This window comes from Triturus cristatus, chromosome 3_2 (genome assembly GCF_964204655.1).
Source record: "Triturus cristatus chromosome 3_2, aTriCri1.1, whole genome shotgun sequence".
Taxonomy (NCBI): Eukaryota; Metazoa; Chordata; class Amphibia; order Caudata; family Salamandridae; genus Triturus; species Triturus cristatus.
Genome location: NC_140584.1, coordinates 560,032,999 through 560,060,820, shown reverse-complemented (window position 1 = coordinate 560,060,820; position 27,822 = coordinate 560,032,999). Strand labels below are relative to the sequence as shown.

Here is a 27,822-nt window from a genome sequence, read left to right as displayed (position 1 = left end):
ATCCGATGGTCCTGAGCCCAGGACCAGAGACGCAGAGCCCACTCTGCAGAGACAATGCGATCCCACTCCTCCCTGCTTGTTGACATACCACATCGCGGTAGTGTTGTCCATCAGGACTTGAACCGACTGACCGCAAAGGGAAGGGAGGAAGGCCTTGAGCACCAAACGTATCGCCCGTAATTCCAGAAGGTTGATGTGAAGCAACCTTTCCTCTGGAGACCAAAGACCCTTGATCTCCAGATCCCCCAGATGAGCACCCCACCCTAAGGTGGATGCATCCGTTATCAACATGGCCACCGATGGAGGAAGATGGAAAGGCTTTCCTTGAGACAGATTGCCCTCCACGCTCCACCAAGATAGATCCACCGCAGCTTCTCTGGAGATCCTCACAGACTTCCTGAGATCTCCCTTGTGCTGATACCACTGCCTGTGGAGGCACCACTGGAGCGCCCTCATGTGCCAGCGTGCATGGTTGACCAACAGAATGCAGGAAGCAAACAGACCGAGCAGACGAAGGACCTTCAGGACTGGAACAACCGCTCCATTGAAAAACAAGGGAATCATTTCCTGTATGTCGAGAATCCTTTGTGGAGGAGGGAATGCTCGACACGCAGTAGTGTCCAGTACTGCCCCTATGAACAGGTTGCGCTGAGAGGGCACCAGGTGAGATTTGGGCACGTTTATCGAGAAACCCAATTTGTACAACAGCTGGGTTGTATCCTACAGATGATGAAACACCTTCTCTGGCGACTCCGCTTTGATCAGCCAGTCGTCCAGATAGGGGAAAACTGGAATCCCCGACCTTCTGAGATGGGCTGCCACCACTGCCATCACCTTGGTGAAGATTCGAGGTGCAGTAGTAAGACCAAACGGAAGGACCGCAAACTGATAATGTTGCGACCCTACCGTAAAACGGAGATGCTTCCTGTGCGACTTCAGAATAGGGATGTGGAAATACGCATCCTGCAAGTCGATCGACACCATCCAGTCCTCCTGTTGCAGTGCTTGAAGAACCTGCACAAGGGTGAGCATCTTGAACTTCTCTTGCTTCAGAAAAAGATTCAAGATCCTGAGGTCCAGGATTGGACGCAACCTGCCATCCTTCTCCAGAATCAGGAAATACCGAGAGTTGCATCCCTGACCCCTTTCCTGCTCGGGAACCACCTCTATCGCACCTTTTGTTAGCAACGTTAGGACCTCCTCCTGGAGGAGAAGAAGATAGTCCTCCGAGCAAGCACCTTGGCAAGGAGGGTAATTTGGAGGGAATTCCCGAAAGGTAAGGGCATACCCATTTTCTACAATATCTAGAACCCAAAGGTGTGTAGTAACCGATTCCCAATCTTGTAGAAAATGGGTAAGCCGGTCACCCACAGGACCAGCATGATCCAGAATGGTGGATCTAGGGCTACTTCGCGGTGGTGGGAGGGACGGAGGAAGAGGAGGAGGAGAGCTGCCGACCTCGAGCACGACCTCCGATTCTGCCCCTGTAGCCCTTATACAGGGTGTTCTTTTGTTGCTGCTGCTGCTGGGCTGTCTGTAAGTGCAAAAGGACGATCTTCCAAAGCCCCTGTACCTCCTAAACGAGCCCCTAGACTGAGTTTGCAGACCCAGAGATTTGGCAGTGGCTTTGCTCTCTTTACATCTCTCCAGTGCAGCATCAGCTTTCTTACCAAAAGACCAGAGCCGTCAAAAGGCAAGTCCAGGAGCGTTGCTTGCACATCAGGGGAGAACTCAGATGACTTGAGCCACGCACCCCTCCTTGTGGCAACAGAAGAGCCCATAATCCTAGCGACAATCAGCGGTATCCAGGCCGCTCTGGATTACTTGACGTACAGCCACCTGAGTGTCCGATAGCACCTCGTTAAAGTTCAGTCTATCCTCCTCTGGCAGTTTTGGGGCCAATTGTTTTGCTGAATCCATTAGGGCATGGATATATCGGCCCAAAAGACAGGTGGCATTTGTCGATTTTAAAGCCATAATGGCAGAAGAGAAGATTTTCTTGGCCGACTGGTCCAATTTCTTTGCATCCCTGTCACTAGGGACTTGGGGAAAGGCACCCGAAGATCTTTTGGAACAGGCAGCCTGAACCACCAGACTCTCCGGAAAAGGATGGGAAGTCAAAGTCTGGGTCCCCTGGAGCAGCCCTATATCTTCTTGCAACCACCTTAGAGACTGCAGGAGCAGAGAAGGGCTTACGCCATACTTCCATTACCGGTTCAATAATGGCGTCATTATATGGAAGCAAGGGCTCCAATACAGAGGAAGGAGAATGTAAAACCTCTCTGAGGATGTTTGATTTACACTCTGAAGATGGTAACAGCAGATCCAAAATCCCAACTGCTTTTTTAATAACTGAGTGGTAGGGAGCCACATCTTTAGAAGGAGCATCAGTAGGAGAAGTAATCTCCCATTCAGGTGACAAGTCCAGGCCACTAGCCTCTGTCAACTCCTCAAAGAGATCATCTGATTCCATCAGCTCACCTTCTTCTACTTCTTCCATCTGGTACCTTTGTTCCTCTAGTACCCTTTGAGCTTCCCTCCTGGATCTGATTCTCACAGCAGGAGTCGGCGGCGCCGTAACCGAATCAGGCGGCGCCGTAACCGAATCAGACGGCGCCGGAGCCGGCATCGAACCCTGATCCAGAGGGGCAGCCGGAGTCAAACAAAGTCGAGCCGGGGCCGGTGAAGGTGGAAGCGTCGTCTATGTCCTCGGCGCTGGTAAATGCCAAGACGGCGTCACCGGGAAAAATGGCATAAAGGGAGCTTGAGGAACTCCCAAGTTGAAGGCCATTGGACCCATGGGACCCGAAGGTGCTCCAGAGGGGTACAAAGCTCTAGAAAAGACCCCATACATAGCATTTAAATAATGCGTGGGATCTTGACCTAGGCCTGGAAATTAAGGATATGGCTCAGGCTAAGGCATCACCGGACTCGGGCCGAGCGGCGCCAATGGTGGAACCAGTGGAGTCGAAGACTCGTCCGGAGTCGAAACTTCCTCAACTGGAACCGGAGAAGGAGCCGGCGTCGGAGATGGAGCTGGAGCCAGAGAATGCTCCGGAGAAGCATCAGGCGATGTCAGGCCAATAGAAGAATCAGGAACTGAGACAGGAGAAGGAGACCCAAAGTCCTTACGACGTCAAGAAGGTGAGGTCGATCTCGGAGCCGCATCCCTGTCAGAGCGATGTCGAGATCCATGCCTCTTCATTTTCTTGTGTTTCTTGGACTTGGACGCATGCCCCGACGTCGACTTAGACGCCGACCTCGATCTTGATCTTCTTCGACCTCTTTTCTCCTTTTTCATCCTGGCAATGAATATTTGGCCTCCCTTTCCTTCAGAGCCTTTGTGCTCATCTTGCGGCAGCAGGAACATCCTTCGACATCATGATCCGATGAAAGGCACCAGACACAGTCCTCGTGCGGATCCGTAATCGACATGTGCTTACCGCACGCCCTGCAAGGCTTAAACCCGGATTTCTTAGTCGACATCTTCAGCTGCAGACAAGAAGAAAGAGAGATACCAGCCGGAAAACAAAGTTTCCAGCAAGAGCTACAGAGAGTCCGCGAAAACCGTTAGCGCCGACGGCGCGGAAATAAGGGAACGGACGTCATCACGCCGACGAGGTCTTCTTATGGATCCGGTGACGTCAGCGGAGTCGCGAGCGGAGCCGGGTCTCTGTGACGTTGTCTTCGACCTCATCGGCGTGGAGTGCTACAAAAGTTTCCGAATGTTGCTGGCGCAAGGGATATTCACAAGGTGAAGAATCCACTGGCAGATGTATCCATCAGAAACAGTACACCAGGGACAGTATTTAAATCCTAAAGAGGCATGATTGAACGCAGACCATGGGTAGTTAGGAGGGACCATTGACTCGCTGCCACTGCGTGAGAGTAGTACACTGTACTCCAGTAAATCTGGATTAAAAGATGCAGAAAACGTCATCTAGTTCGGAATGATGAAAAATCTGTTGCCTCCAAAGTTTGAAAGCTGTTGCAACGCACCATTTGCAAATCAATTGCATGTCTTGTGCATGAGAAAGGACATCATAAAACATTGAGACGGGAAACAGGCTAACCTCAATTCAGGAGGTCTCGCATTTTTCAGGAAGTAGGAAAACGGCAGGTGCCACTGGAAATGCAGGGTACAAGGCGACTGGTAAATGTACTGGCGCAGTCAGCAGAGAGGGATTCAAAGCAAAAGCTGTCTGCATGCGTTTTACTAATGAGACACTGGGAATGTGAATGTGACTTCTGGAATGGAAGAGGTTATGGGATGCTTATGTTTTCTCACTTGTGTAGGAAAGCCATTCACAACACACTACACATGGTGTGTAGGGAGGCATTGTTATGGTTATTATAGGGATTATGGTCGCGGGGAGTGGATGATTTATGCCACGCAGGGTTGAGAGCTACATCTAAACTGCGTGAAACCGTTATCAGGGCATATTCTGGTGGCAACCAAACTGTGAGTGTACAACATTCACCCAAGAAGGCATATTGACATTTAAGAAGAATCAGGACAAAGAATCTTACAGAAGACAGCTTTTGGTCCGAATGAAAACAGCAATAAAAGAAGCTTCAGCTGAATAAAACGCTTTAGTGTCCCTGAGGGTGAGATGGGACTGAATTGACCTTAAATTCAGAGGGAGGCCATTCCACAAGCGGGGAAGTGGAAAGAGTCCTTCCGCACAAGTGCGCTGAAACAGAGAACTGAAGCAGCTAATGAGAGCTTGAATGCAAGAACCTCCTAGGGCTGTGTAGGCTAAAGCATTCTTGGATCCAGGTCATCCTCCGGTAGCAGCAGGGCAGTCAGGCGAAAAACAAGGTAGGTCTCATACAGTAAAACAGTCCTCTGAAGTACAAAGCAGTTTTTCTGAAGTCTTCCACAGGTTCAGGAGTGAACTGAAGAGTGGCTCAGGAAGTCCAATATTTATAATTTTGAAGTGGGGGAAACCTCTGGTCCACTCCACATCTGGCTCTAGAAAGTTCCTTCCTTCCCCTTTCTTCCCCTCTCCAGGTTCTAAGAGGTTTAGGGGGATAAAAGGCTGTATAATGTTCATTTGTGAGTATGCTGGAGTCAGACCTTTGAAATGTAAGAGGGACAAGTATCAGCTCAGCTTCTCTCAACCTGGCAGGATGGCCCTCTCCCAGCTACATTCAGGTCCTACTGTTCACTGTCTGGGCCGATTAAGCATTCCTGATGGAGGAGTAATTAACAGGTCCTGGCAGTTGGAAACATCTAGAATGCCTCAGAAAGGTCAGGCCAGGAATATACCAGCCTTCTAAAAGTGTAATCTAAAATCCAACTTTACCATTAAAGACTATTTAAAAATGCAATTCATTTGAGACCATTTGTGACATTTCTACCTGTTCCCATTCAAAGAACAAGTTACTTACCTTCGGTAACTTTTTTTCTGGTGGATGTATGAGTTACTTACCTTCGGTAACGATGTATCTGGTAGAGACGATTCTAGCCGCAGATTCCTTCACGTAGAATTATCCCCAGGCGTGAGACTTGATCCGGAAACTTTTTTGCCACACCATCCCTGTGCGCCAGGGGCGGGGCGACATCACGCGATTCCGCCCAGGCGTAGTCTGCGTACGTGACGTCAGCGAGGTTACATAAGACCCGCCCCGGTGCGCCTACGTCAGTTTTCTTTGGAGCACATTTCCGCACCACAACGCAGCACCACCAGATACAAAACTGTGGACGCATGGGAACAGTGTGCGAAGAGCAGAAAAAATGGAAAGAAATGGTGACTAACACCACCAGAGTAGTGCCAACACCGCAGAACCCAAGAGCAGGGAAAGAAGAAAGAAGAAGAACAAGCAGAAACCCGCGCAGTCACCCTGCCAGCATATAGACAACCTCCCATTCCTGTGCCCCGGAGGCAAGAACATGCGTAAAAGTCATGGCACACGTAAGAAAACCACCCCTCCCCCCCCCCTACCCTGAGCAAGGAATGGGACCAGTCCCAAGACAGACAGCAACAACAAACCTCCAAGCCACCCCAACCTAGAGGGCAACCACCCACAAGGGACAAGGGCAAGACAAGGCCAGATGACCCTTAAGCAGAGGAGAGCAATGGAAGGAAGGGAGGGGAGGGGGGACAGGGATAGAAAGCAATCCCCCCAGAACCCAGAGAAGCCAGAGCAGCAGGGCACCGGAACACCGGAACTCCATCCTCTAAGTTCCAAAGGAGGAATGAACCGCCCCCAGACAGAGTCACCCGCAAGAACAAGGAAGGCACTCACAAGAGACAGAGCCAACCACCGGGAAGCGAGTACCAAAGACCAACCCAAGGGTCCTCGCAGAATAGGGGAGGAAGGGCGGGCTGTTCTGGAATCTGCAGATAGAATCGTCTCTACCAGATACATCGTTACCGAAGGTAAGTAACTCGTACATCTGATAGAGACTACTAGCCGCAGATTCCTTCACGTAGAATAAATACCCTAGCAATACCCCCTGGGAAGGAGGGTCTGCGAAAGGACCCCACCAGCCAATGCAGAACAGAGGGCCCCACAGGGGGCAAGAGCTGTGGACCAGGTAGAACCTCGCCCCTGCCAGGCCAAGGGAACCCCCTCAAGCAGAACCCCACTGACCCCAAGGGGACATAGGAGGGGAAGAAGGCTGAAGAGGTCCGTACCCTCACAGCAGAGGAACCAAGGATAAGGACTGAGAGGCCGAAGAACCCCACTCCCCTCACCAGGAAACACAGCTTCCGCCCAATGCCAAGACAGGAAAGCGAAAGAAGAAGAAGCCTAGAGGACCCAAGGAAACTAGGGAAAAGAAGGCGAACCCACTCCAGATGAAAAGCAACCTGCCAGCCAGAAGAGTGCCGGCAGTCAAAGCCAGAAGCAAGAAGAACAGCGCGAAGCCCCAGGAAGGCCGAGTAGGCGACGCCTAGCAAGGGAGAACACAGGATCATCCCAAACCTCAGGACAGGAGCAGGGAGAGGAGGAGATGCCCGGGCCACCAACACGAGTGGCCGCGCACACGACCTCAGGAAGCAAAAGCAACCTACCTAAACGCCATGGAGAACCGGCACCTGAAGGCAACCAGAACCCTCTAGCAGAGCACAAGCTATAGGACAGCTACCACTACCCCACATAGGGTACGGTAAGTCCCAAGATATGGAAGAACTTCCACCGCAGAGGAAAAAAAACGAAAGAGCCATGGGGAAAGAAACACCCCCGCTGAAGGCTTGACAAGCAGCCCAAACAAAGCAGAAGACCCAATCTTAGAGCCAAGTCTGTGCGACAACTCCTATAGAACCACACACAAGCAACACAAGGGCCGTCCAGCTGCCAACAATGCCAAAGTCCCAAGGAAGGACGTAAGTGCCTAGAAAACACACTGCACAGTCAGAACAGCCGGCCTAAGAAGGCCCAGAATCAACCTGACTCAGAAGTTACTGAGGAGGGGACAGAGGAGGAGGAGGAGGAAGAGGAGGAGGACGACGACGGAGCCCTGCCAAGAGCCTTTGGATGGCAGTGTCGGCCGGGGCATGGAACAGGCTGCCATGAAACGGAAGGTCGATGAGTCGCTCCTGAATATTCTCAGGGAATACTCCGTCCCGAAGCCAAGCATGGCGATGGAGAGCGACAGAGGAAGCCATGGCCCGGCCCAGCACCTCCGAGATATTCAGAGAGCGGAGCGGAGAATAAACACCGCAAGCTCCCGGCCAGCCAACGCATGATGCCGCAAGGTGTTAAGGGCCCGTAGGGCCGTGCTGGTCGAGGCGAACATGTTGCGTCCCCAAGAGTCCAGCCAGCGGGCCTCTTGGGACGGCGGAGTCAACAGCGGTGGCAGGGAGGGAAAAGCAGTCCGCAAAAGGGGGCTGGCGGCTGAGGGGTGAAGGGAAAGACACACCGGGTCACGTGGCGCCAGGAGGTGCCGGTGCAGAAGATGCTGAGGCACCGGGTCCCCTGAGGCAGGACGCTTCCAAGCCCCCGTCAGGGAAGAAAGGAGCGAACTTTCAAAGGGAAGTAAGATTTCCCTCCCACCAGAGCCCTGGTGGAGGACCTCCAATAGATGGTCAGCCGGAAAGTGAGCCACCGGATCACCCATGTGCAGGATGCCCACATCCGTGGACACCGCGTGAGCGAAGGCCGCACCCGCCTCCGTAAGGCTGCGTGGCAGAGAAATCAGCTCCTCCGTGGGCGACGGCTGCAAACTAAGGTGGCCGTCCCTGAGGCCAAGCGGGGCGGGCAAGGGCCAGACCTGGAAGTCAGAAGGAGCCGAAGAATGAGGGACCTGCCACTCTTCCGACGAACACCTCTGCCCCAGGAAGGGCGGGGAGCCGCCCTTCGAAGCTGGTGAAAAAGACACCACACGGTGACCAGTCTCCGGGGAGGAAGACACCAATATGCATGCCTCCAGAGAAGGAGCGTCCGAAGGCGAATCCGCAGTACGACCCCTGCACGGAGCCGTAGAATCCGCTGCCTGACGTAGGATGTCGGCACCAGCCGGCGTCGCGGTACAAGGGACCTCCAAGTCACCCCGCACCGGAGACCGGAGTAGAGCTGGAGCCGCACCGGCCCCGTGGCAGTGCTGGAGTGACGCCAACCCGACCCCCGCTGAGGCAGCCGCCTGCACAGGGGATCGAGACGGGCCTGGGGAGTGGCACGAAGCCCTCCGACAGCCGCAGCCCAGAATGAGGCGAAGATCACTCGGCAACCCATGCGTCGGCACCAGATACGATTCAACCTCTGACTCGCCCTCCAACGAGGCAGCCACCTGTATGGAGGGATGAGAGAGGCCCGGAGAGGGACGAGGGGTCTCCCCTCGGTCCTCGACCCAGAGCGGGACGAGGAGGGTCCACTGACCTCCGTGGCTCCACACGGTCCAGCTGCTGCTGGCGCCGTGGCGGCGTCACCTCAGCCTTAGACAGGACCACCCTGTCAAAGGACTGAGAGGGGCTCGGGGATGCGACCCGAGCCCCGGTGACCTCCCGCGACACCACAGGGACCCCCGTGGGAGTTTGCGGCGAGGCAGAGATGCCGTGCTGAAGGAGGTGCCCCAGAGAAGTCGCACCCCAACAGTACCACATCCTCCAAGCCTGGATCCGAACCAGTGGGCGCGGGAGCCACCGGCAGCGCCGCAGAGGGCCCTGCGCAGAGCGAGGGATCTGCCGACGCCCCAGGAGGGGAAGACGCCAGCGAGGCCTGCAAAGCCGCCGCGTATGTCTCCATTTGGACTTTCGACGCCCCAACACCGGGAAACGGTGGATAGGACGGGGACAGCCCCTGGGGACAAACTGCGACACTTACCCACTGGGGAGCGAAGCTCACGTGACATCAGAGAAAGGAGAGGACGACAACCACGGCCGAGTCTGAAGCCGTCCGAAGCAGACCGAGGGGAGGACGTTGACCTGGAGCGACTCACCGAGAGAAGATTTATCCGGCGCTCCCGCCGTGACTTCGGCTTCAACTGTTGGCACTGCGTACAGTCTGTGGTGCCGTGATCCTCCCCCAAACACCACATACAAATGAGGTGAGGGTCCGGCACCGATATAAGATGCCCACAAGACGTGCAAGTCTTAAAGCTCGAAGGCATTCGCACACTGTTCCACTAAAAAAAATGGAAGAAAAAAGGGGCCTAACAGGCTCGTAGCAAGGATCGGATCCACGTTGCACGTGGAAAAAGAAAAAACTGACGTGGGAGCGCCGGGGCGGGTCTTATGTGACCTCGCTGATGTGACGTACGTGGACACCTGGACGGAGTCGCGTGGTGTCGCCCTGCCCCCGGTGCGCAGGGAAGATGTGGCAAAAAGTTTACGGATCCAGTCTCACGCCTGGGGATAATTCTACGTGAAGGAATCTGCGGCTAGTAGTCTCTATCAGATCCATAAAGTGCTAATAAACATCTATTTGCTTACACGAACCGCATTGCTTGTGCTAGAATTTCCCAATTATTTGGTCCTCTCTTGCATTCTACAGTGATGATAATTGTATTTTTTGGTTTATTGACCTCACATTTCTATGAAAATTATATCTCAATGCTGCACCATAAATGTAGTAGCGCCATATTCCAAAGGGACACATATCTGTAGTCTTGTTCTGTGTTTAATATATGTAAGTAGAGGTATCTTACAGTGAAAGCGTTTTTTATTGTTTTATACGTTTTTATAAAGCATAGCCTTTTGAACAATAAAAATTGCAATATAGGTCAGGTAGTGTCCACTGTAGCATATTGTGAAGCAAATATGATTGCATTTGCAGTGATAAAACCAAACAAAGTATTAAGCTACAAGCAAAAGGCAGATAAAACAATACCAAATCGTGAAACAAATAGTAGGAAATGAACAAACAACTATTGGAGTTTATTGTTGGGTGATAAGCGCTGTGATTCATGCACTTACAGTAACCAAGCGCAAGACTCAGACATCATTGAGTACATATAAATACTATGTCAACTGTTTCTAAAATGACACCTGGCACCTGGGTCTAGGAGGAAGAACCCTAAAACGCTTATCCTATTAGTGTATAGGGACTATGATGTTCAGGGAGGTTTGTGGTCGTCATTCCCTCTAGGCAGTAGGCACATCATAGTATTGCACTGAGACAGACATGTCCTTCATGCTGTCTTTGTTGACTCACAATCACAGTGCCCTCTGCCTCCATCCACCTATATTGTTCTCTATCCCACTCCTTACAGGAAAGAGTATAATGGGATTTACATCTCTGAAAAATAAGCCACTTCCCCAATACCAGGGTCAATCAATAATACAATTTTCATGTTTCTGTTTATAAGGTTGAGACAGTATACCCAATAGGAACAACTCTGGAGTATATGGGACCTGGACAGAGGTGACCTTACCAATGGTGGTTCAAAAATGCTCCCAGAATTCTCATAAAACATGACATTCCCAGAACAAGTGTAAGAGACTTGTGCCAGGGTGAAAGCATTTTTCAGTGATTAAAGGAAATATTCTATGTATGCGTACAGGTTTCGTATATATGTGGTCGTGAAGCTCTGCTAAATGACCTTAAAGCAAGTGTTTCTGCACACTCATTTAGGATATCCATGTACTATGGACCATTGCTGATCAGATATGCCATAGGTAAAGTTGCCCTTAATCCACTAAAATCAAACTTAGCCATCTGTGTAAGTGCGACATACAACTGGAAGATCGTTTAACTCGATCCATCAATATCAAATAAGACAGCCAACACCTGATGTCTTGTCAGGAAGTCCAATTGTTGGGGCCAGTGATGCTCAAGAATGTTGATCACTGCAAAAAAATGCATGAACTGGCCCACATGAATTGGGCAATCTTTTCTGAAGAAGCCACAGGTATGATAACTAACATTAGCGAATAACTTCCCAAATGTGGTAATGCCTGCTGCTGACCATGCACATTTATATGAGGTGTTAGCTGCCTTCCATTGTTCCATAGATGCCACAATGGTAAGTTCAGGGAAAAGGCTGCTTTGGTGGTGGTCTTGTATAATATAACTCACCATTTCCAGCAGGGGGTTGTCAGCCACTACAATTCCTGAGGTACCCTAAACCACTGACAAAAGAGGTCTGGCTTGGGCCAGGGCCTTGGAATCGTTTAGCCTCTATTGGGACCAGAGTCAATAGCCAACACGTATACCCATTGCAACTGGACTGCTAGGTAATAATTTTCAAAATTTGATATGGCTGCCCCCTTCTTTTGTAGAACACTGTAGCCTGCTTTGGCCAGCTTGTGTCTCTTCCCATTCCAAAGTTGATCTCTGATAAGAAAATTAAGGTCCTTATCAAAACTGGTGAGCAATCAGAATGGAATGGTCACAAGCAGATACAGGAAGCGAGGAAAGACAATCATCTTGATAATGGCTATTGTCCCCATAATTGATAATGGGAGCCCCTGCCAAAACTCCACAGTGACCCTTGTGCTAGACAGTGACCTATTAAAATTACTTTCAATCATGTCAGGGCTCTCATGGAAGACTCTAACCCCCAGATATTTGAACACTGTCCATGCCTGGCAATTTGAATAACCGTACTGCAACCTCTGGGGTATATAAAGCGTCAAAAGAACAGACAGATATAGCATGGCAGGATCCTCTATAATTAATATCCACATCCACCAATCTAAATGTCACAGAAAGTGGTTATAATTATTCCAATGAAAGTTTATGTTTGAAGGTTAGAAAGCAAAAGTTGAAAATGGAGAGCAGCTTAAATTATGCAATGTTTTCAACGATTTAATGTATTTTTCTTTCAATTTTACCTTCAATGTGGTAATAATCCAGGCTAACTTTCTTCAGATAAGATACAGCTGTTAAATCATAGGTCTTCACTGTTGCTTCCGTTCCTAACTGTGCAACATTAAATACAAGCACTGTTTCTTCCTCTTGCTTTTGTTTGGTGAATTCTAGAATAACCTGCAATTAGATAAATAAATTAGATTAACCTCCCGTTGATGTGAATCAATCTAATGTTCCCATTTTATCCTAGGACACTATCTTGCAGATTATTCTAAGAAATAAACCCATATCTATCTATCTATTCATCTATCTATCCATTTATCTATCTTTCCATTTATCTATCTATCCATCCATCTGTCACCAGTAGATACACACAAAGGCATTTTATTTAGAGCAAGTGTACTAAAAACACATTAATAAGTTCACTACTACTGTAAGGTAAAATTTGAATCCTGATCCGAATCGAGGCTTCTTCACATCTCGTAAGTCTCGACCCTTTCCCACACTCAACAGTGGTAATACATTGCATGTTACACTCCGATTATGTACATGTGCATATATATATGTATTGTAATTGTATTTATATAGAGCTTACAAACCCTGACAAGGCATCAAATCGATTTTTGGCGAGTAGCACACTACTCCGGAACCCAAAAAAGGATTAGTGGTTGGTTAGTATTGTGAACATTTTAGATAATTTGAACAGTGGACATGTGCATCTGTTAGTTGGATTGAATAGGATAATGGGGGTGATGGAGGAGGGAAGAGTCTATAAAGTGTTTATTGGGAGATCCTAGTAGTAAGATGAGGTTTGGGATGAGTATAAGGAGAGACTGAGGAGGAAAGAATCTCAAAATTGGATTAAGATCATACTAATAAAATGAGTTTTGGAATGAGTCAAAGGGAGGATAGGTGAGGGAAGAATTCAGAAGAGTTTTTTGGGAGATCATAGAATTAAAATGAGGTTAGGGTGATCCAAGGAGGGATAGCGGAGGGAAGAGTCTTGAAAGAGTTATTTTAGAGATCATAGTAGTAGAATGAGGTTTGGGATGAGTCCAAGAGTCGAGGTAGAGGATATATTGAGAGAGGTATAGAGTGAAATATAGGGGAGTACATTGGAGGGAGTCAAAGTTATTTTTTTATTTACAACAGGAGTAAAATAATAAATATATAGATATATAGATACACAAGTACATATTATTATACCTATTTATATCAAGAAATACAAATATCTAGGTACATACATATAATGCAGAGAAGGTCCAAATCTAAACCACTAAAAATGCTGCTTTTCGCACACTTAAACAAATCACTTTTTTTCTAGTGAGAAACGAGTGCCACATACACTTTCCACTCACAGTTTAAACCATAAAGCAGAGACAGCAGTCTTTTAAACACACTCTGGTTAGCCTTTGAGGGTGTACTTTGCCTTTTTAACTTTAACAGGGGTTGGGGTATGGGCGGAGGCCTTGCCCTTGCAGGCCTAAACAAAGTACTGGGAAAACTAGGACTCAAATTCAAACAGTCACGGTTGAAAAAAAACCCATCAGTTTTAACAACACAGTATATGAATATACTTATATGGGTATATAAACTCCAAATTCCAAAAAAGCACTTCCAGGTACTGGACATTGACCTAGGGAGGATGGCCACCACTGATTAGTCCATGTTAATGGAAAACGATTTATAATCAGAACTTCTTTCCTGTCCAAATTTTACTTAAGACAGTTTTTCTTCATCAATTTGGGCACAGATGACAAACACATTAAAATGATCTCTGGACAGCCAAACATTCCCACCCATCCTTAAGATATTTTGAGCATCATTCGCACTGGTCATCGTGTCCAAGTTGTGAGATCTAACGAGGTATACAAGAAGAGCCATGTATTCATTAAAAAGTAGAACTTGATGATCCTTGCGGAATGCCGCATTCCAGTTTAAATCAGTTAAGGTGAAAAGTAGGTAAGAAAACTGTTTGCATAAGTTTTGGAGAAAATATTTAACCATTCAAGGCGAAAAGCTTTCAACCCAACTTCAGCAAGCCTGGTATAGAATAAGACACTGTTTCAAAAGCTGTGGCTAAGGCAATTAACATCAATGCCTCTACTCCATCTTTATCCTTGACCACCCACAAGTTGTTTATGATTGCAGGGGATGTTGTTGACCTTGCATAAGAAAACATTAGTGTCCTGTATGTATGAATCAAGTCAGGTGACCTAGTGGCTTAAAAATAGATCCAGGAACCTAGAACTGCTCTCTAATAGAGACCCCATCATGCGGACAATCGGCCTCCCAGGAGGATTTTGGAGATCCTTCTGCACCTTCGGGAGGCAGTAGATGACCGGTGTCTTGGGGTGATCAATCTTTAAATATAGGTGTTCTTCACGTAACAGTAGCCCCGGTTCAGCCCATCCAATGAGCATGGCATGATGTTCCCTCTGATGGACACAGATGGAGCTAGTTTTCAATTCTTGGTAGTGTTCCTTCACCCTCAACTGCCTGTTCATCTACCTGGTATACTGGCTGTTCAGATAAAGGCAGCAATGTTGTAATTTTGAAGACTTAAGGATGATAGATCTGTTGTTCCTCAATACATTAAACTTGCACCAGTCCTGTGCTGTGAAGTCGTTATGGTTCTTCCGTCGTTTCACTGCTCTCAATTTATTGATGTCATCTATAAATAGTTCACGGAACACATCCACCAGGTTCCCAGTTGGTAGTTGCGGTATAAATCTACTTCCCGGTTTCAGTCCACTTTAAATAGTGTAGTCTGATGAAAATCCCATTTAATTTAATAAGGGAATATCAACTTCATTAGATGCCCCTAGAGGGCCATTTGTCAAACCTCCCATATCCAGGCTATTGAGCTCCAATATGTCCAGAATGTCGCCCATAGAAAAATGCACAGAGGTTGGGGCACAATATCCAGTATTGATGGTTTTTCCGGGGCTCTTCGTTGCAAAATGTTTGCGCAATTTCAATTTCCTGACAACTTTGTAGGCCTCTATCCTCAAATTGACAAAGGTAGGTCCTACCGAGGGGCAAAAACTGGGACCAGAATTCAAATCTTTATTTGGTCTGGTGCAAAGGGAATGCCTGAGATTTTAATTACAGTGTTACCCGCATCCCCTTCTTTTCCATTAAGAGGTGTCAATCCGGTGGTTCTTTCGTCACTTTCACCTTTCATTTTCCTAATCCTGGTTTTGTATTTCCTTGCCCTCAACCTCGATTTTTCCCCCTGCCTCGTTGAGGCGTTACCATCCTCAGGAGCTGCATCTCCTCCTGAAAATCGAATTTTTCTCTAAGTCCTTCATCTGCAGAAGACCCTGGTTCGAAGCACTCTTCAGTATCACTGACATTCATCGTGTTATGACCGATTGTATTCCATCTCCCTGATTCTGAAAGGCTCATATTTGTTAGCCAAATGTGTAGATACCCTCAAACTGGTAATCCATCTCTGTTGAATATGTGATCTTTACGTATACATGTTTCCTCATGCTTCTCAATGTGTTCCTCCATTTTTGTAAGGAGTGCTTTAACTTCCTCCGGTTCTTTAAGTGTCTCAACCTCTTTCATGAGTAGATCTACAGTTGCTGTTTGCTCTTCCCTGCGGCGCCTTGCATGGGTGATAAGCTTTTCCATGAGCCTAAAGGAGCAGCCATCCGTATTGGATCCCCATTACTCAAACAGATCAGCATTTATATCCTCAAATGTGAGGATCACAAAAATATGCAACCCACGTGGTATCCTTGTATATTCAATATATATAGTCAGCGACGTCATCTCCTACCATTTTTTGAATTCCGCAAATCGTGCTTTCTCGAATTGAGTTACCACCTTTGGTGTTCTTGCAGCTCCTGTTCTTTCTTGGCGTACTCCCACATTCGTTTTTGCACTACTAAATACATCCAAAGCTGCTTTCTCCCACTGGGCTTTACATTCTGCCATTATTTATATATATATCAGTTCAATGTCACTTTTCTGTATTCATTCACAATTTCGTTAGTACTGGACAGCAAATCTCACGGTCTCAAAACCAAGACACGCAGTTCAACAGCAATAAACAGCTGTAGTCTGGTGTTGCTGAATCAAAGAAATCAAATGCAGCTGAAAAGTATTCTTCAGTCCAGGTGCACCTCCAGCATAATCTGTATGCATTATAACAAGGAATCCGGCTCAGATGCCCATCGGTTAGTGTGTGGGCAGCCGGGCTGCGTAAAGCCAGTAGCAATCAATTTGGCACAATTACTTAAGGGCCATGTGCCTTCCCCTTCAACCACTATCGTACATGAGGTGCACTTACCCCGGACTTCCTCAGCGATCGACACAATCCTCCATTTTCTTCCAATTACCAGTGGAGAGCAGTCCACAAAAACCTTGCCTTTGAGTCCCGCTCGAAACAAGGATGTATCTCTTCTGTGTGTGCTGGATGTCTGCGCGCGGGATCGTGCATAAACATTCCTCAACGAAAACCACCACTATTGGATGATTCACTAACACTTCTCCCGTAACTCCAACAGAGATGCTACTCGAAATTCAGGTGCTTATTCAATATTTATTTAGCAATTTACATTTAGCAGCAACACCCAACATGGAACATCAACGCGTTTCAGCTTTCGCCTTCAACTGGGCAACCTCATGACCCACAACCCCCGTGTTTAAAAGAAAAAGAGGACTATCACATCATCCTTGCTTACTTCCTGTCCACAGCATCGATACCACCTATCTTCGCATCATGTCTTACAAGAGCAGCCATATTGTAAGTATTATTCGTTGCATACAGTGGCGGGATCCCCATAAACCAGGTCCTATTTTCAACTGTGATGTTCTAGACCAAATCAAGTCTATTAAGCACCCATTTACACATTTGAGTTGAAACTTAACATCTACAACTTCATCATGCTAAACTCATGCATATCCATATAAGTACCTGCTGTGTCAATCATGCATATCACTGTTTCTATAAGGTTTATCGAAACTTATTGGATTGCACATACTTGTATATTAATGCACATACTTGTATATTAATTTCACCATTTGTGTCTCTCAATTTCAATATTGTGTGTATTAGATATGTATGCCCAATACAGGCACTCAAGATGCTAATACAGTAAATTGCTCGCATATCCATGTGATGACCAGCTACCAACCTGATTATATCACAGTATTATTGCACAGAGCCTCAAAAAGTGCAAATGTCTATCTCAAAACATTATTCCACAAGGGGCAATGGTCCTACACAAAGTGCAAGTGCTTGTCAAAGACTTATGTGCAAATTCCTCTCATTTAAAGTGCAAATGCATAATCAAGAACATGTGTAAAGTGCGATCAAATGTGTGTATATAAAGTGCAAATGCATAAGACCCCACTTTTCATGGTAATCTTATACGGATCAAATAGTGCTCATACCTATCTCTCTACTGAGCCTCAATTATTATCCCATATAAAGTGCAGTTTGCTATTTGTAAACACATTACTGCATCATTTCTTTTCAATTGTCACTAAAGTGCAACGTGAAAGTACATTTCTCTCATTTCATAAGGATCAATATTGCACAGTTAGATGTAAACTTTTCACTCTCACACACACACACACACCCCCCCCCCCCCTCTCTGAGTGGGGCTACTTGTTCTAAGGAAGGACTGGTAGAACCATTTTCGTCGGCCCTCAAATGGTATCTTTACAATCTCCATCTTTCCACTAAAACGTCCAGAACTTTACTGATTCAGTTGCTCCAAGAATAAAAAAATACCTCTTTGACTTCAAACTTAAGATGAAGGTCTGTAAGGTTGTCCATCAGGGTTTCACTTTCTTTCATTGTTTCTGGTGGTTCCCCTGTCTTTTCAGGCAGCTCTGCTTTAACAGTTGGTGCAGCTCCTCCACAAGCCTCATAATATTCCTCATCAGATTCTGAAAACCAAAAGGGTGTGGAATTAAATTAAATTACATGTTGTTATTTAAAAGATGTACTTAAAGTGTCACAAATATATTTCTCAGCAACTAAGGCTCATGTTTGTGCAGTTTGAACTGGCTGAGACAAAGAATTCAACTAGACTAGTATTCATGTAGGTAACATCAGAATCTGACCCTTTGCTGTCTTAAAATAAGATAAACAGACTTTCTTGTTTTCAGAGTCGAAATTCAAGCGAATTGAGGTTGGCCTTTCATCAGGGTTTTAAAAAATAATTGTTTTTCACTGTTTACTCTTTCTAGCTCTGTAAAGAAATCATGGCTATGGTGTTTTACCTCATTCACTCCTATTGTCAATTCTTCCTATCATCTTTCCTGCTCCTATTTGCGGTCTCTGTATGTTTTCCTTGGATTTGCTCTTGCAGGTAGCTTTCACATATTTCCCTCAGCTCTCAAACTGACTCATTTCCCAATACTCAAACTCCTCTTTGAAGCAGCCCTGCCCCACCTTATGTGAATGACGTGCATGGGATGGACGTATAGTGGCATCTCAGTAGAACTAGATTGCAGCAGATAACAAGCATTTGCAATGCAATAGGTCTCGCATTTATGCGAGTTTGAGCTATTGACACTGCAAATGACAATGCCTTTTATTTTTGTTTTTTAAACATAAATAAAAGGCATTGTCATTTACAATGCCAATAGCTTAAACTCGCGTAAATGTGAGACCTACTGCATTGCAAAATCTTGTTTAGGACTTGTGCCCTGACTGGATGCATATTTCGTTTTCTAAAAACGTAATACCCGATCAGGAAGGGAATATACTATAGCATGTTTTGGACAACAGCAACGTGCACAAAGGCATGTACAGTTCGTGGAGTGAAACTGGTACGGCGAACCTCTGTCAGCAGGGTACAGAAACTATCGACGAGAATTAAATCTAGGCTGCTGGCCACGTTTCTGGCAGGGAGCTCATTTGCAAGGCTGAGACAAATTTTAAGTGCTTGAGCCCGAGTTAAAGTAAACACATTAGTTAAGCCAACAAAAATGTTGTTGAAAACAGAGCAGAAAGATTAATTATTGTAACTCCGATTGTGAAACGTGACTAGTAAAATCGTAGAATATCATAGAACGGAAGGTTTGAGAACATAATTAATTACATTGTTGTCAGGCCTGGGACCACAAGAAAGCACACACTGTAACCGTGTGTGCACACACCCCAGTGTGTAGGTTTGTGCATACATGTGTGGGTGGACGTGCCCATATGTGACCTTGTGTGTGTGCGCGTATACCAGACTGTGTGTGCACACCTTAGCATGTGTGTGTTTACCTCTGTGTGTGTTTGTGTACCATTGAGTGTGTGCGTGTGAGCCTCAGCGTGGGTATGTTAGCGTCGACCTACGTATATGTGTGTCTATACTCGAATATGGGTGTATGCCCGAGTGATTTTTTGTTCGTATTTATTCGAATGTCGGTATGTATGTGATATATTTTTCTGTGGAGTAAATTAGAGTTGAGTTAATGTTTGAAGATTATCTTAAATTTGCAATTAATATATATTTATATTGTTACTATATGTGGCACAAATACACACACATCACTTAAAAAAAAAGAGGCCCAATAAATCCTGTCATTTGGTGCAACTGTACAATGCACATGACAAATCAGCATGGTATTGATCATACATGGACATGGAGATACGCCCACTCCCACATGCTATGTATTACCACTGTTAAGGGTGAGCTCTCGAGGCTTGCCTCTCACAGGTCAAGGACCTCCACACCCAACAACGGTAATACATGAGTATTTTGCACTCTGTGCATAGTGAGTGAGTGAGTGAGTGAGTGAGTGAGTGAGTGAGTGAGTGAGTGAGTGAGTGTGTGTGTGTGTGTGTGTGTGTGTGTGTGTGTGTGTGTGTGTGTGTGTGTGTGTGAAGCCTGTGTACATCTATAGTACACAGGCTGCAGCCCGAAACATAAGTACTTTTATGCACATATGCATCTGAAGTCAATATGCCCCTAAACGCTGTTATCTTTGCTTGTATAAAATAACAGTGTATGTATATTATTTTAATAATCCTAGACAACGTGACTTGTGCGCAGATATTAGGAGTAAGGCCGGGCCTTGCACGCACTCACACACAAGAACGTGCTATGGAAAGTTTCCGTACCAGTCGGATATGAAACGGAAAAGTGAACAGGAGAACAATAACCCCATTACAAGAATCTACGGAGTCTGCTAAGAGACATATGCAGAAAGAAGCATTTTTTATAAGCTCAATTTCTAAAAAAGAATACTAGAAGCGACATTATGCCGTCAAGTGAACACGTCTGTCGCCATTTATAGAAATAAAAACACATTCTAGAGGACTCTTTACATGAAAGTAATCTCTAGTTGTAACATGATACATATAAAGTAAGCACTAACTGCTTACTATATATGTATTTGAGAATATGTTGTGTGTGTGTGTGTGTGTGTAAGAGGGATGTAACAATGCTTACACCAGCAAACACGCATTCACTGAGATTGTCTTGCAAGAGAAGTCTTGTGCACTGTGTGTGTATGTGTATATGTATGTGTGTGTATATATATATATATCACAAAACTCCGACTCGGTGCTGCAGCACCGAAACAACGTTCCCCTGCCTCTCACGATGGCGGTCCGTGGCAAGGAAGCGAACCTCTGACCATGCACCAAAGCTGGTATTCATAAAAAACAGCAGCCATGGACTCTTCAAGCTTTTTGACGCAGTGAATTATTTAGCAGACAATTCTACCAACTCGGCGCGTTTCGGGACCAACTCCCTTGTTCACTCTTATTGATTCAGCACTCGCACATTGGCAGGATATGAAAGCCACAGTTTGTTTTTGTCCCTAAAAATATCTCCACATCGTCACCTTCACAGTCTGTGGCGTCTACACCGGAGACTCCTTCTTCTATAGGTATGGCTGGAGTGTCTTCTGCTCTCTCCCAAGCGTCGCAGTCAACACTTCATAAATCGTCTCCGCCCACTTCCACTTCCACTTCTAAAAGACTGAAACAGGATCCTCCATCACCTGACAAAACATCTCCTACTATTTCCTTGGAATTGTTATTGGAGGAAATTCGCACCTTACGCCCGTTTATGGAAGAAACAAACAGCAAGATGCAATTTCTGGAAGACAAGTGGGCCTCAATGGAGAACAGAGTTTCTACAATGGAGCAACAACTATCGTTGATTCAGGATGATTCTCAAAGACTTTCCTCTCTTGAAAAGGAAGTCCGCATGCTTCAACATCACACCGAGGATTTGGAAAATCGCAATAGAAGGAATAATTTACGTATCTATGGTTTGCCGGAATCTTTGGAAGGAGAGGACCCCGTCACCTTTTTCTCTTCCTTTCTCCCAAAATTACTTGAGATGCCTCCTTCAACAATGCTGAACTTTCAGAGAGCCTTGGTCCTTGTCCTTCACTTTCATCTCCCTCAGTCAAACCCCGGGGTGTCATTCTCTTCCTGAAATTCACTGACCTTAGATTGTTGGTGGTAGTGCGAAGGTCTGCGTTCGGCCATGGCAGCGATACTCCGAAGAATCATTCAAAGCAGCAAGGCGCCTGCAGCGATCGGACCCTACAGGTACTGACTTTAGGAAGAGTACCTCGTTTTGGGCCGGAACCCACACACACTTTCCATCCAGAAATAGATCACTGCAGCTACGGTCGGTGTCCTAGATTACTTTTTTTTTTTGAGCCAGATATAAGAAAAGGCAAGCAGCTTGCGCAGATCTCCCAGTGAAAACCTTTCCACAGTGTGATACTTTATCAGATTTGGATATTTTTTGAGTAGTTGAATAAAGCGACTTAGCAGAAAGATGGCCACTCAATAGAAACATTAACTGCATACGCTGAACATTGCCCCCTTTTGACAAGGACAGTTCCAGTCAACTGCCGTGCAGTGTAGTTTATATCTTCTGGAAGAAGAAGTCCTCATAATTAGAGCATTTAAAAGACTAGCTAACACACGCAGCAAACACGTCCAAGTGTGCGTGGGTTGGGCCGGATATGGCGTGGGGATTGGGTGAAAGTTCACGGCATCACAAAGGCGAACTAATAGCTTATTTTCGGAAATGAAATGCTACCTCTCATAATCATCGCTTACAAATAGGGTCATATCAGATAGAGCAGAGCAGGAGGCGTCTCCCGCAGACCGGGCAGAGAACCACAGAGGCTGCAGCCAGGACAGGGAGCTCCGAGGAGGCACAGGGGCTCTGGGAAGAGAGCGCCGGAGCTGGGACAGGCACTCTGCAGAGACACTCAGAGATATCCCGGAGGCAGTGAACGGCACTTTACAGAGAACCCTGGAGAGACGCCGTGCTTGCAGACCCTTCCTTCAAATGCAGTGAGTTGGACCCGCAGAAATAGTGTGCAGGAGCCTGGACAGGCAGTACCTGCCACTCGGAAAAGACACTGCACAAGGCCAAGGGACTGAGAGGATTACCGCGAAGAGCCGAAGTAAACTTTGCCCTATAGACAGACACCTGTTCGGGCGCATTGTGTGTCTCTCTCAAAGGAGAGGGGAGGCCACAGATCGCTGAACGAATCCAGGGGACCCGCCCACAACATAAGTTGTTTGCTGGCGGGGGAAACAACGCCGGAGGAGTGACGGGGACCTACTTGCTGCCCTGCCGATCCTGTGAGCTGCTCCTGGGTGGGCCACGCTGATAGTCTCGCCGCTTTGCTGCATCCCGCGGCTAGAGACTACAGCTCCCAGAGAGCTTTGGGGGCACTGCCGGTCTCCTGTACCAGTGCGCCCGGAGGTGCTACATAAACAGCGACGCTACCTCCGTGTCGCGGGACCGCGCCCGGGGGTAAGCCCGGGCATAGGGCGGGCCGTCTGTGGCCGTCCGTGGACGACGGTGGACGGGACGGGCCGCGAATCCTGGTTGAATCGGAACACATCTTGCACAGGTATCCACACTCTGATAACTCGAGGGTTAAACTCCGCATCTGGTAGTAATTGTGACAGTGACACTAAAACCCATTTTCGCCAGTGCAAGAGGTTAGTGAAATACTGTTAAAGGCCCAGGGAGACTCAAGGAACAAGGAGGATAACACTGTGCTTTCAACAACTATGTCTACTAAACCCAAAACCAGGTCAACCAAAAGCAAATTAGTGACCCCAGCAAAATCCAAAAAGTCAGTGTCTGAGAATGTAATTGCCGCTCCACACAAGAGTACCCCCACTGCAATAGACCTAATGTTACAGAAGGTGGCGGGGGAGATAGAGAGAACGGAAAGACGCATATCTATGTCGCTAATAACTGTGCCACTTTCACCTACCCAGCTGGGGGCTGAGAACTCAAGTCTCCTAATGCATGGGGTCAGTCATGAGGAATCAGGTGACGAGGTTCCATGTGCCCAGCCAGTCAGGGAAGAGGACCCTTTGACAAACAGGGAAGGGACTGTAGCCCCGGCGACGAAAGGGAGGAAAGATGGGAGGAAAAACACAAAAACACGTCATCAGAAGCGCCCCATTAGAAGCTCCAAACAGAGAACTATGGAGCACGAGCACTCCAGACAAGAAACGAATGCCCGTTTTGTCCCCCCAGGTTGGCTAAATGAGATCGTCTTAGACCTAAAAAACCATCTAGAGGCATTTATAGCCAATCAAATTAAACCACTGATTAGCAAACTTGACAAAATAACACATGAAATCCAGAAACAGGCTAAAGTGAAGGACACACAAACCTCAAACCAGGGAGGTACGATCACACCAGATACGAATGCCCCATTGCAACGACCCCGGCAAATAAATAATTGCGTAAGCACTGCCAAGTGTAGCATCGTACAGGTACACACTGAGCCAAACACAGCAGAAGAGAGGGGCACTGAGGGAATAGGGAAACACCAAGGGAATGGGGGAAGTGAGCTACCACCAAGACAGGAATTAGTTACGCCCTTACCAACAGGACCCTCTGCTGCATTTAAACATGATTCCAAAGATCACGAGAGACACCAAGCTCACCTCCCATTAGTCAACCTCCCCCCGGAAGCAAGCCCTTTTGTAGTTATATTTACAGGGGTCCCTGAAAATAGAATAGGACAGAGAGAATCACAACTGGAATTGAAGGGTAAAATTGCTAATTGGCTAGATTTTCACAGACCCCTACAACCTGGCCAAGAGGGAGAAATCCAACACGTGAGAAGGGTTTACTGGGTAGGCTCTAGAAGGAAAGACAGGGAGGGTAACTGCGTCATCGCACATTTTAAAAACCCAAATTTGGTGGAGTACATATTAGAGAACTGCAATAGGAATGCCACAAGCACAATTAGGACCATGCCGGTAGCCTACTTCTATCCCAGAAAATTGGGGGCTTATCCACAAAATCCAAAACAGGGGAATAGAGACAGACATGGGGACGAGTATTGGGCAAGGCAAAATGATACCAGTACACAGTACTACCCACATCAACTAGGCCCTCAGTGGACAAATAGATATACCCCCTTGTACTCACTCGATGGAACAGAATGACTAGGGTCTCCAGGAAGGCCTATCATAGCTACTGATAATGGAGGGAGGAGTATAGTGATAGGATCTATGGAACGTATGAACCCAGAAATGAAGCAAGTACCAGATGCCCCGACGCTTAACGCTATAAAAGCGGGGTCAGGGAATTGTATAAGTCCAGCACAACAGGGCCAAGTCGGAAGTAGTATCCAGGAGACCAAGACAAAAATCCTATCTTGGAACATCGCAGGGCTAGCTGGTAAATTTGAAGATCAGGAATGGAGGAAGGATTTGCAGGGTTATAATATATTAGTTTTCCAAGAGACCTGGGCAGTTGATCCGGCAAGGTATCAAATAGAGGGCTATAAGTGCTTTGGCGTCCCCGCACAAGAAAGTAGATCAGGAAGAGCGAGAGGTGGGTTATCTATCTATGTCGATTTAACCCTGGAAGGGAAGTGGACAATTCCACACTGGACATCACATACTCTCCAGGTACTCAAGCACCAGGGTAGAAGGCACAAATCACAATTCTTTAACCTCTATAATCCTGGGTCCACACTAGGGGAAAATCCAGTATTAAGGGAATTAGATAGCAAACTGAGGGAACAGGTAGAACAGACAAATAAGGGGGGAAATCCAATCATCTTTTTGCTAGGGGACTTTAATTGTCACCTTTGCCCTCACCTCGCCACTTTAGAAAAAGACTGGGACAGCTGTCCGCAGCATAAAGGACCGCATTTTGAGCATACGCAGGAGGGCACACTATTATCCTCAATGTTGGCTACCTACTCACTGGCGCACACGATGGACATGATACCTCGGGTGGGGGAGGACTCATATATCCCCACATTTAAAGGCAGAGGTTGTTCCTCCACAATTGATTATATAATTTTATCAACCTTCGGTTTATCTAAAGTCACTAAGGTAAAAACAAAATGGAGTCCCTTTAGTGATCATAACCCTTTAACTATAGAACTGACACACATGGACCGTAGGAACAACACAAATGAAAGGGAGGGGAGGTTGCAGCCTGAAGCTCGAGGAAGGCGCCTGAAGTGGATGAAAATAAACCCACAGGACTTCTATAAAACTCTAATTTTGAAAGGGGGGAAATACGTAGAGGATTGCTTAGACCTCCAAATAGAAGGTTCAGATCTAGTGTCCTCCTTTGAATCACTAACAAAATTAGCAGACACACTTTTAGAAACAAAAGGCCCCAGCAAGATATCAACTAACCCACGGTGGTTTGACTCCAACTGCTCGAAAGCTTTAAGGAATTTGAAACAAGCACTAAAAAGCAAACCAAGGGACACGGCAATAGTGGCCAAACTGAGGCAAACCTACAAGGCCAAAATTAAGGAGAGAAAATTAGTAGTACAGGCAGAGGTATGGGCAGATTTGAGAGAGGCAGGAGAAAACCGGGACTATTGTGAATTCTGGAAAATAGTAAATAGGCCTTGTTTTCAAGATAGCTCCTCCCCAACTATTAGCACTAACATTCTCCCAGAACAATGGGTTAGTCACTTCGAGGGACTGTACAATAATGCGAAGGGGGTATTGCAAGAGGGTAGGTGGGAAGGGGATAGGAGTGTAGATTTAACTTTCTCACTGGAAGAGCTCAAATTAGCAATTCAAGGGCTCACCCCCAACAAAGCACCGGGACCAGATGGGACACCTCCAGACCTGTATAGAAGCAATATAGACCTGTGGGCCCCTATTTTAACAAGGGTCGTAAATGCGGCGATTAGGTCTGGTCTACCACGCTCCTGGTCCACCGCCCTAATAGTACCTATCTTCAAGAAAGGGAGCCGAGAAGACCCGAAATGCTACAGGCCGATTTCTCTAATCGACGTCTCAGCGAAAATTATGGGACGGGTGATATTGCACAGGCTAACAAACTGGACAGAGGAACATTGCACTTTAGTGGACACCCAGTATGGTTTCAGAGGGGGGAGGTCAACAAGCGACCAGTGCCTGAATCTGTATTTGTTAACAGCTAAATACACCAAAGCCTCCACTGGAACCGTTTTCATGGGGTTCATGGATTTGGCAGCTGCTTTTGACAATGTCAATAGAACTAAACTCTGGGCCATGATGTTTAACCTGGGTATGGAGGCGGAGTTGATTAACATTCTAAAGGAACTCCATTGGAATACTACGGCTAAAGTACGTTTCACCTCGGATGGGGGCTGCACGGATGCTTTCCCCTGCACAGGAGGAGTAAGACAAGGATGCATCCTTGCTCCTTTTCTTTTCTCGCTATACATAAATGGCCTGGAACGACACCTCATCTCTCTAGCCACAGATTGTCCAAGAGTAGGATCACGACAAATACCTGTCCTTTTGTACGCGGACGACGCGGTCCTGCTGGCCCGCACACCAAGGAGTCTACAAATCTTGGTGAATGGGTTTGTTGAATTCATGGCTGACCTAGATCTGGCAGTGAACTTGAAAAAATCATTTGTCTTGGTAGCAGGGAAAAAAACAGCTAAGAAACCACTGTTCAAGATAGGGCCACATGTCCTGGAAACGGTAAATACTTTCCCTTACCTGGGCCTGCTCCTGGACTCTAACATGTACTTTAAGCCTTTGGTAGACGAACATTGTTCAAAACTTACATCATCCAATGGGGCAATTTTAAGCTTTGCACACAGACTGGGTCGGTGGAGCCCGGAACAGATCATGACACTCTATGGGTCCATCACTAAGTCAAAGGCCCTATACGGGGCAGAGGTGTGGGGATTTACGGATGTGACTAAATTGCACATCGAAGAAGACCAGTTCCTCCGCCGAATTCTCAGAATCCCAAAATCCACCCCTGCGGACATTGCTCATCTTGAACTGGGGATGGGCTACATCTCTGACGAGGTAAAGATCAGACCAATTACTATGTGGACAAGTGTATGGACCAACCCAGAGGCGGAATTAACCAGGGAAATTGTTAAAGACTGTTTGCTAAGGGAAAACGCACTTGAAATTCCATGGTTGAAATATGTTAAAAATACCTTGAAAAGTATTCATCAGACACATTTGTTCTTGGATCATACGCAGATTACAACCATGTCTAAACTCATAGTAAAGAAACTGTTACTGGAAAACTTTGCAAGGGCTAGACTCAAAGTGGGACAACTTAAGAGAACAGTAACTGCACATGGCTTGGTAGCAAACAGGGCAGGCATGGAACCATATTTGTTTTTAATGCACAACCAACAGGACAGATTTTTAAT

At 46.7% G+C, this 27,822-nt stretch overlaps 1 protein-coding gene across 1 annotated transcript in view; it reads right to left on the bottom strand.

Moving 5' to 3' along the window:
• The window catches only part of VPS13C (vacuolar protein sorting 13 homolog C), a 2,873,871-nt gene that overhangs the window by 2,075,088 nt on the left and 770,961 nt on the right, over positions 1-27,822 (bottom strand). Inside the window, exons 25-26 of the mRNA XM_085648297.1 lie at positions 17,951-18,108; positions 12,222-12,375 (exon numbers count right to left, since the gene is read on the bottom strand). Of these exons, the coding sequence (XP_085504423.1) occupies positions 12,222-12,375; positions 17,951-18,108 (312 nt within the window). The remainder of the gene's footprint in view (positions 1-12,221; positions 12,376-17,950; positions 18,109-27,822) is intronic.